This window comes from Gracilinanus agilis, chromosome 2, assembly GCF_016433145.1.
Source record: "Gracilinanus agilis isolate LMUSP501 chromosome 2, AgileGrace, whole genome shotgun sequence".
NCBI classification, from domain to species: domain Eukaryota; kingdom Metazoa; phylum Chordata; class Mammalia; order Didelphimorphia; family Didelphidae; genus Gracilinanus; species Gracilinanus agilis.
Window position 1 is genome coordinate 444,391,255 of NC_058131.1, and position 11,526 is coordinate 444,402,780.

General features: G+C 32.6%; 1 protein-coding gene across 1 annotated transcript in view; it reads left to right on the plus strand.

Moving 5' to 3' along the window:
• Window positions 1-6,081, plus strand: part of LOC123233958 (MAM domain-containing glycosylphosphatidylinositol anchor protein 2-like) — a 401,852-nt gene extending 395,771 nt beyond the window's left edge. Inside the window, exon 18 of the mRNA XM_044659946.1 lies at window positions 5,993-6,081. Coding sequence (XP_044515881.1) covers window positions 5,993-6,081 — 89 coding nt within the window. The remainder of the gene's footprint in view (window positions 1-5,992) is intronic.
• Window positions 6,082-11,526: the final 5,445 nt, after the last annotated feature.

The window sequence follows — 11,526 nt, forward strand, 5'->3', positions numbered from 1 at the left end:
GCATTAAAATAGAAAGTGAAATTTTAGTTGGGACTTAAAGAAAGTCAAGGAAATTTGTAGTAAAAGCAGAAGAGGGAGAGCATTCCAGGCAGGAACAGGCAGAGGGAATGCCAGTATCTGAGAGATGAAGTATCTTGTTCATAAAACAGACAGGAGACCAATGTCAAGAAGAAACATGTAAGAAGAATGGAAATGTAGGAGAAGACTGTGTTATGATGGGCTTTAAATACTAAATGGAGTTTGTCACCACAGGCAATAGGAAACCAGTGAAGTTTATTGAATAGAACGGTGACATGATTGGACCTGCATTATAGGAAAATCACTGATTAGACAATAGATTGGAATGGGGATACTACTTGAGGCAAATACACTCACTAAAAGGCAGTTGCGGTTATCAAGGCATGAGATGATGATGACCTTTATTAGAGTGGTGGCAGGGCCAGAAGAGATGAGAGGGCATATTTGAGAGATGCTAAAAAGTAAAATTAATAGGCCTTAGCAACAGCTTGGATATAGGGTCTAAGAGATAGTGAGGAATCCAAGATAACTCCTAGGTCACAATCCAGAGGATAGAATAGTGTAATTGTAAAGGAAGGAGGAAGGAGAATTTAAGGTGAGAAAGAATAAATTATGTTTTAGACATATTGAATATAATCTGTTTACTGATCATCTTGTTGATTGTAGAAATGATCCATAGCTGATGTTTGGGTGAATTTAATCAGTATATAAAAAGGGGTCTGGAGATTCAAAAGATGAGGCCAGTGAGGAGCTGAATTGTTTCACCATTTAGTCAGTATGGTGAAATAAGAAGGAAGTGGTTAGGTGCATGGGCTATGGTCTGCGAAAGAATAGAAGGTTCTAGAGACAGGAAATAATGTTGCAGATGAAGAGAGGAGTCATGTAAGGAAAGACAGGGAAAGAAGTAAAAGGCCAATAAATTATGATCAGATAAGAGGATCTAATAATTCTTAAACATAGATTGTACATTTGTTGTAATGGCAAGATCAAGGCAAGATCTTTGTGACAGCTGAGGTAAGGTGGAGTAGTAGCTGATGGAACATGAGCTGAGTGATTAGGCCAGTTGAAGGAGAATTAATAAGTACACTGAATTCCCCTGGTATGAGGGCAGGAGTAGGAAAAGGGAGTAAAATTGTAAGCTAAGGATCAAACCCATTGAGGAAGGAAGGGAAATGACCTTGTGGTTTGTAGAAAACAGCTACCAGGATTTTGGGGGGATAGAAATTATGAATAGCATGAATCTCAAAGAAAGAGATATTGCTGAGTGCTAGAAGAAGGAGAACCTGGAAGTGGTGATGGAGAACAAGGAATATTCCAACTCTCTTACCTTTATCCAAGGGGAATAGATAATGGAAAGTATAGCCAGTACTGAAAAAAATGAACAAGGTGGCTGTGTCATCAGAGGAAAGCCAGGATTTGCTTTAAAAAAAATAAAGAAAAGAAAAAGAAACTAGTACATGGAAGGAATAGGAGAAGACTAGATTTAAGATGAAGAGAAGTTTGTTTCCTTTGGTATTCCAGAAGCACAAAGGAAGGGCTGGGTGGAGTTAGGCTGAAATTTTGAAGTAATAGTATTGAGGGTAATAAGAATGGAAAAACTGGGATAGGAAATGAGGTATTTGGATAATGAACACCAGGAATTAAGATTCACTAAATCCATGTAGAGATCTTCCTTCAAAATCCTTATCCTCTCATTTCTTTAACTTCAAATCCCATGATCAATTCTTCATACGCCTTCTCAGCCATCTATTGCAATTTCCCACAAGGATTCCACTTACCTAAATAGGAACTATGCTATCCCTCTATCTGACCATAAACTACTATCAATTAACCTCTCCCTTCTCTTGTCAACATTCTTATTCACCATCACTAAAGCCTCTCATTCCTCAACACCTTATTAATTTCCTATCCTATTTTGAATTCATTTTTGTCACTATCTAACTTCAACTCAATAGTTGACTTTTAGAATTCTATACTTAATTCTGGTCTTGAATCTCTCATAGACCTGAAGTCAAATCTAGCTTCAAAAACTTATTTTGACCTTGAGAAAGTCAATTAACCTTTGTATCACCTTCCTCAACTAAAATGGAGATAATAACAACAGCAAGTCATTGTGATAATCAAAAAAGCTAATATTTGTAAAATGTCTAGCACAGTTTCTAGTACACAGTAAGTACTATCTATATGTTAGTCATTATCGTCATTGCCAGACCTTACAGATGCCACTTGAAAGAGACTGGAGAAAATTATACAAATGTTCTGATTGGGAAAATTCAAATATCCAACCTTAACTGGGCTCTGACTGCATGAAGATATGCTTTTATAAATCCTTTGTTGATTCCCAAGCTTAATTCCACTGAAATTATTACAAATCTTTTTAATCCTTAAGTTCCTCATAGCTCTTCACTCTCTTTACTGAAAAAAGGGGTCATTTGATGTGAGTTTTCTCTTCTCCCATTTACCTTATCTCAAAATTCTCTCAATCTCTCCATCTTTCCTCCCTCTCTCCAACAAGGTTAAATCCCTGTTCCCATTTCTTGTCATTGTTTCTAGCAAATTGCATCTTCTTTCTCCTTCTCTGTGTCTCTGTCTATCTCTCCATCAACTTTTCCTTATTGCCTTCAAGTATGCCCAAGGAAGACCTAATTCTTTAAAAATATATATCCTTTTCATATATTTACCGTAACCTTTTCGTTTTCTCAGCCAAATTATTTTTAAAACTGTCTATATTCTAGCCGTGCTCTTTGTGGTGGCAAAAAATTGGAAAATGAGGGAATGCCCTTGGATTGGGGAATGGCTAAACAAATTGTAGTATCTGCTGGTGATGGAATACTATTGTGCTAAAAGTAATAATTAACTGGAGAGATTTCATGTGAACTGGAATGACCTCCAGGAATTGATGCAGAGTGAAAGGAGAAGAACCAGGAGAACCATATACAGAGATGGATACACTGTGACACAATTCAATGTAATGGACTTCTCTACTAACAGAAATGCAATGATCCAAGATATTTCTGAGAGACCTATGAGAAAGAATGCTATCCACATCCAGAGAAAGAACTGTGGGAGCAGAAACACAGAAGAAAAACAACTGCTTGATCACATGGGTCGATGGGGATATGATTGGGGATGTAGACTCTAAGCGATCACCCCTAGAGCAAATATCAATAATATAAAGGAAATAGGTCTTCATCAATGAAACATTTAAAACCCAGTGGAATTGCACATTGGCTATGGGAGGGGTTGGGAGGATGGGAGAGAAAGAACATGAATGATGTAACCATGGGAAAATGTTCTTAATTAAGCAATAAAAAATGAAAATAAATTTTAAAATGCCATCTATAGTCTCTGCTTCCACTTCCTATCCTGTCACTCACACCTCAACTCTTTGTACTCTGGCTTCCAGCCTCATTACTTAACTGAAATTATTCTTTCCAAAGTTGTCGTTGAGCTCTGAATTGTCAAATCTGATGGCCTTTTCTCAGTTATAATCTTTCTCTGACTAAGGTCTAAATTAATCACTATTGACTATCTTCTTCTGAATACCTTCTTCTGGTTCATCTCTCTGTCTTTCTCAGGCTTCTTTTCTGACTTAGCATTCAAATAATGTCCTCATACTGAGGATGTTTTCCAAAGTTCTATCCTAGGCTCTCATCTTTTCTCCTTAGATACTCTTAGTAACCTCATCAGTTCCCAGTGACTACAGATATGCAGATGACTGACACGCAGATATAGTGACACAGCAGATAAAGTACTAGACCTGAATCCAAGGAGACATGAACACTAGTTGTGTGATCCTGAGCAAGTCACTTAACTACTCTGTGCTTTAGTTTCTCCACTTATTAATAGCACCTATCTCCCAAGATTGCCAGAAGATCAAATAAGATATTCGTAACCCTAAAGTATACGTGTTATTATGATTATAATTATATATCCCATTCTTTCTCCTCAACATTAAATTCCCTCATCATAGTGATGGCCTTTTGTCCTTCCCCAATTCTATATACTTAAGATATTAAAAACTCAAATGTCCAAAATGGAATTCATTATCTTTGCTCTTAAATTCTTCCTTATTAACCTTCTGTTACTGTTTAAGGCACTGTTTCATTTCTCAGGTTTGTAATCTCAGCGTTTATCCTTGCCTCCTCATGTTCTCTTATCTCATACATCCAGACATTTGCCAAACCTTGTTTTTTCTGCCTTCACTTCTTTTGAAATCCAACTGTTCTTTGAATTCACATGCCTAGTTCAAGCCTTCATCACCTCTTAAATTATTGCAACAGCCTCCTAACTTGTCTCCTTACTTTAAGTATCCCTTCATCCCAATCCATTCTGTGTACATTGTCAAAAAAAATTTCCTTAAATGCAGATCTGAGCTTGTAACTCCACTGCTCAAGCAATTCCAGTGTTATTACCTCTAAGACAAAATATAAAGTTATATGACTTTTTAAATATCTTTATAACCTGTTCTCCCACCGATTTTTCCAGTCTCATTGGATATTATTTCCCCCTCTGTACTCAATGTTCCAGCAAAATTGATCTTTTTTTCTTACAAAGGACATTATCACCCAATCCCTTACCTTTGCACTGGCTATGCTGCACACCCAAAATGCATTCCCTCCTTATCTCTGCCTATCTTTTGCATGAAACCTTTCCTGATTTTCCCAGTATATCCCTCCCAAACTACCTCATAATTAACATCTTTGAAGGTTTTTCTTATTATTAATATTATATTTATGTTTTATATGATTTACATGTATTTTTCTCCTTGATTAGAATGTAAGCTCATCACAAGAAGGGATTGTTTTATGCTTTGAATAAGTACATTAAGGAAGATATTTCATACATATTAATCAATTAATTAATTAATAGATTAATAGGTATAATTGACTTTGCCTAGAAAATTATGAGTTCTGGAGTCTGAAAATTTCCCATAGGCAATCAATAGTGGCTAATCCAAATGTAGCTCATTGAAATATTGTTGAAATATTTAATAATTCAATTTAATTAATTAATCGAATGGTTTTATTTATTTTTATTTTTTGATTTATTTTAATTTATTATTTTATTTTTATAATAATTTATATATTTTATATATAAGTTTACTTCTATTTATATAATGTTTATTTTTATATATAACATTTATATATGATTTTTAATTTTTAGTTACTTTATTATATTATTTTATTTTATTATTTATATTTATATGTAAATTTATAATTTAATAATAATTAATGGTAATAAAAATATTTAAGTTTAAATTTTAATTAATTAATTAATTATTGGAAGATTTATAATTTTTTAATTTAAAAAAAGGAGGAAGGGAACAAATTTTCCTTTCTGGAACAAATGCTTACAGAGTATAGCAAAAGCAATCTTTCTGTAAGATAGGCCTAAAATTATTGAAAAAAAATTGAGACTTGGAAAAGAAACTTAAATTTGGGGGGATTTCTAGATATATCCATTGAGCTAATTTGTTTTCACATAAGTCTTTTATCTGTATTTCACCTTAGTATATAAACCTAGACAATTACATTCGGAGCAAAATTTCACATTCAATCATATGCGTTTGACTTTATGGTTCCCAAGTTCTTTTGAGAATTTCAAATTTGAGAAATGTGAATTCAATTCTGTATTTTCTTTTGTAAAATTTTGCTTAGAACTTAACTGCCTAGGATTGTGTACTGAATTGAAGTAGAAATGAGTTTTACTTGAGATGGAAAAAATAAATAGGTCAATTTAAATTTCTTTCAACCTTCATCATGACAATGTCTTTCCAGATAAAGACCACACATACACACACACACACACACATACACACACACACACACACACACACACACACACACACACATTTTTGTTTATATTGTCTTATTTCACTTTTAATATCCCTTAGTGCACTAAATTTTTAATGTGTATGTCTCTAAAAAGCTAATTCTACTTCTGTTCTGGTATTTATTTTCTTTATCCTTAGATTCAGTTGATGGCGCTGTTGGCATTTTAGTACATATATGGCTTTTCCCAGCTGTCGTCCTCATCTCTATCTTAAATCCTCGAAGGTGACCTTATCCTGGCAGAGGCTATAAAAGATTCACCAAGCACTGACATGAAGAAAGAGTCTTTGTAAATGGACATTTAAAAACAAACTACCAAAGATTCCTCCACTGACTACAGACTCCAAAACAAAACAAAACAAAAAATAGCGCTGGGGATAAAAACATCATGGGAGCATAACTTATTCCAAACTACATATGAAAGGTGATCTTGACATGAATAAAGAAGAGACCTACCTTCAGGGGCTCTCCTGGCTAATAAGAATACAGTTCCATCTGGTTAAACTGAAAAAAAAAAAAAAAAAAAGAGCTATAGAAAGAAATCCTTGTCAAAGCACAAAGTCATGACTGGTTTTGTTTCAAAAGAATAATTTGCTTGTTACCTTGGAAACCTAATGGCCTGCCAACAAAAACCTCACAGTAAACAGGGTATGTGAAGAGCTGGCATTTATTTTCCCTTCCAGAAGGTTTTTAGTAGAGAATTAAATAAACGTAGGCCCTTTTGCCTTTGGCTGTTACTTTTTCTTGAAAATAATCCTAACAGAGGTTTTTCAGACATTCATTTCCTCTCCCCATCTTTTTTTCCCACACCCCCATGGCTAAGCTAGATAACTGTATGCTATATCTTTTTGCATGCATTATTATCCAGGATGTGAAACCTGGGCTTACGTATTACACAGGCTTATCGGAATTTGCTTGCGGCCACTTGAACATCCCAACTAAGTCATCTGTTCTGATGAAGAAAACAAACCACTATCTTTTATAAAAATTGCCATGGAAACCAAGTGCCTTCAATGAAACAAGCCTGAAATTTTTTCAACACAGAAGCTTGCACTGCTGAGTGGTTTGTGTAAAACTATTTTATAAACAAACTACAGAGGCTAAATATAATTAAGAGGCAAGAAAACAAAGCCACTTCTGGAGAAGGATGAACCTAAGTTTCTTCGTAAGCCCTTTCATATGAGATATTTGTTTAACCAGCTAGACAGCCATGGCCTTTCAGCTTATTATCCATTAGAAAATAGCTTCACTGATATTGGATGTGGGAACAATACTCCCTTCCCCCTTTATTGAGTGGATCAATCAGAGCAAAAGATTGATATTTAGAGTATTAGGTGGTAAAAATTTTTTAAACAATTTCATTTATATCCACATGAAAAGAAGTTAGCCCTAAATAAAAGTCCTAGTTTGTTGATTGAGGGAAAAGGAAAGTGTTTGTTATCACAGTATACAGAAACTCTACAGCAACACTGGAACTGAAAAAAATCTGTCTTTATTCTAATTACTGAGGGTAATATGCCTCTGCCCTTTAGTCAGACTCTGTGCAGATTGTGAAATAGTATTTTATTATTTTACAAACATTTAAAACAATACACACAAACACTTTTACAAAAAAAAATTCTGTAAAAATGATTTTGAGCTACCTGAAGACAAACCATTACCTTTAACCAGCCAGTTTTCCTATATATTGTAAATTTCCCTTATACTTGTTGGTTATGAAACTTGATGACCTTTTTCCTTAAATTATTTCAACTTTTAATTTCCTTTAAAAAGACTTTTGTTTAAAGAACAGTGTTGTCATCATTATTATTGTTATCATTATTATATATTGATAATACCCCAGGGTTAAAAACTGATTATGCAAATAATTGGGATATACATATTAAGATATAACATTTGAAAACATAAACATAAAAAGCACAACAAGATGTAGTGGAACAAAGACAAGGCTTAATATTTCTTTCAATTCTGTAGAAATGTTTGTGCAAATTAAGTAATTCATCTGAAATGATCATTTTACAGCTATATTCAATAAAGCCTCTTTCCAGGTAAGGTATGTTAAGATGTATGTGTGTTTGTATGTATGTTCACTTATTCATCAAACTAGAGATAAACTGATAATTTTTACTGGTTATATTGTCAGTAAATATATCTTGCACTTCATGTACTTTGACATCTAAAGACAAAGATTGTAGGGGATAATACATTTTCATGCTTTTGAAAATAGTTCCCTCTACCTAAAATTGACATTGTTTCAATGGTATTATATCTGGCATATATGACATCTTAATTCTAAATGGATTTCACTTTTTGACTAAGGAAAGAATCATATTAAATCTTCAGCAAATATCTAAACTGGGGCTATTTAAAAATTGAAATGTATAAAAACTAATTTGACTTCTAACTAAATTGAAATAATGCGATATTATTTTTACAATGTCATTGTTTTACTTATCCATGTATCCAACCAATCACTTATATCCATGAAACAACTTTTTTTATATTGATCTCAACCCAATAACTTCTTTTTCCTTTGTTAATTAAGTTTGCATGAAATCTCTTTATGACAAAGATCATAAGACTTGAGTAGGTAGACTATTATTCTTTTCAGCCAAGCATTACCTTCTAATTTGAGTTAACAAAAGTGGTTTCACTAGTGAACAAAAACTGGTAGTAACAAAAATCTCCTTAAAACTTTACAGAGGAAGCTTCATTAGTCAACAAGAAATGATAAAAAGTTGAGGTGGTCGTTTAAAAACAAACATATATCAAAAATATATCAGTAAGATAAAGATGGTGCAGAATATGTCATTCTAAAGTGGTCTCTGGATCTCTAATATAGACTAGAAGTTGATTAATTATCTTCTTCCAAGTGAAAATCATAATTTACCTACTTTAAAAGCATAGAAATAGAAAACAAGAAACTTTAATTCTTGGGAAATGGCAGGATGTCCTAAAAATATTGATAATTTGATGTGATGTAATTTTTCTTAGATAAGGATTTTAACATTCATGACATAAGTTGAAATAACAAGGCTAGTATGATCTTTGGTGGTGGTATATATAAGAAAAGTCTAAATTCTGTCTGAAGCATTTTTAATTTGTACGAAAGGTATCAACATGGGCCTTTAAGCCCATATCATTGGATTTCCTGGTGTAGGCTTATAGCTGTAATTTCTATATTTACTTGTGCAACACATTTTAGATGTTGCTATATACCTAAAAAAATTGTCAGAATTGAAATGATGCCTAATTTGGCAACTGTTCATTAAGATGAAACAAGGAAGGGAAAGTAAATCTTGTATGTATATGGGACTGTACATACAGATAATATTTTCATTGGCAATGCTATATACTTGTATAACTCACTATGCTCTTTTCCTTTCTCATTTCTTTCTTTCTAATCCTCCAGTGTAGACATTTAGCTCTGCTTTTTTTTGCTGTTTTTTTCTTTGCCTATTTAGCCCTATGTTACATTATGTCATTTGCTATCTATCCCTTTAACTGTTTTTTAAAAACAAATTGTGGTTTTCATTGATGAATAGTACATTGCAGATAGTGTAGCATATCACAAAAAGTAGTATAGCATATCATAAAATCTAAATCTATTCTGAGTTTGATTTTGATATGGTATGCCACAGTGAGTGATAGGCTAAAACATATAAATTACTTACATTTGATCACTAAATTGCCTTCAAATGGCAATGAATTCAGATTATTAAAATATTTGGATATGGTGTGTAAACAAGCTAACTAATTGCATTACATATTATCACCATAATCTCATCCCATACCTATTTTAGAATGTAACAGAATTTAAAATCTAATGGTACTAGATTTTCACCAACCAAACATTTTATTTTAGAAGCCATACCATTAAGTAGTGTTTTAACAAAACATTTAACACGTGAAAAAGAAAATTAATTTAGTACCGCATTAAGGATTTGAGAAATTTTAATGGATACTAAATAAAGCCAAAAATTTACATATTCATCCTTTATAGAAAGATAAGATTTTGGGAAAATCTTATATTTTCTTTTTAGCTTAAGGAATGTTTTCTTTCAGGCATATATTCATTATCATAATTTTTAACTGTGCCTTTTGATAGCATGAGGTGTGCCATAGCACTTCAAGCCTGAATAGGCATATCCCCAAATACATTTGTTTAATTGGCCAAGAAATACATCTTTCAAATTATTTCCTATTTTACTACAAAGCAAAGTATTTACTCTGGTTCTGCGGATGACTGAAGTCAATTAGAAGCTGTAAAAACAAGAAAAATATAGGAATCACCTCAATTTTGCCCTTTTTTCCTCCAATGTTCCCTTTCTAACCAACTTCAATTTGTGAGTTTTCAGGTAGTTTGTTTTAGAAATGATACCCACAATATTTCACATTTCAACTTACAAGGGAAAAAAATGATGCATTTTGAAGATCCTTCCCCTAATGACTGAGGACTCAACTGCAGCATCATATGTGACACTGGAATAAAGTTCTATAGTACTTCCAAGAAAGATGGACATGCTAATTACATGGGGGCAGAGAGAAAAAAGAATTCCATATCATAAATAACAATATGGAAAAATAGTGAAAGTGGGAGTAATGAAAGGATTGAAAACCATGAATCTACATAAAATCAGTAAAGGATCATCTTACCATAATCCTGTTTTTATGATCCATAATTTCTTAAACAGCGATGCAACTTCATTATTCTGATTCAAAATATAGTATGTTATCACATGTTGGAAAATCAGAATTGAAAACTTGTAAGAAAGTGATACCAAAACACTAATGTAATGAAACTGAAGATAATATTTTGGAAAGAATATTCATTAGTAAAAGGAGTGAAATTTAGTTATATTGATTTTTTATCATATCACTGAAAATGTACTTTTGTTTTTGAACTGACATAAAATGATAGGAAAACCCATGAAGTAGTTCTGAGTTTATTCTGGCTCTAGTTTGGCTATAGTTCATATATCATTGGTTACGTGGCTTCTTTAAAAGGAAAAGACTTTTTTTTTTCCTTTGGCTACATGTTCCAAAAAAATTTAAGCATAAATTTAATCAGTCTTATACTGAATTAATATATCTGATTTCTGGTTACATTATATGCATATGTGCTTCTAGATTTGATTTCCTTTTCCATTGGGTATTTTTTCCCTCTGTTAAATAGTCTCAGATAGATGTATGTCATTTTCCATTTTTTCAATAAATGCAACCATGTCAAATACCATGTTAGTGTTCTGTAGATATTTCTGCTAATAAGTGAGAAGTTCAATGGATATTTTTGTGACATTCATTTTTTAGAGATTATAAGGCATTTTTATTATCTTATTTGATTCTAGAAGAACTATGTATAGTATACAGGGCAAATATAATGAAATAGGTGTTCAAATTTGTCTAACATCTAGGAAGAATTTTTTTACTAAACTGAGAAGTAGCAGAGGCAGAATGAGAATTCTTGTGTTTTTATTCTTAATTTGTTTTCACATTGCCTCCCTAAAATAGCAATTATGTGGTAAAACTATCAAAATATGTGGTTAAATCAGCATGAGAAACTGAAGTAAGCGCCTTGATTCAAATAATAGAAAGACTGGCTCCTTGTAGTCATAGTCTTTGGCACACTAAATCTCAACAACATGAAGTTGACATAAATTTTCATATACGTTGT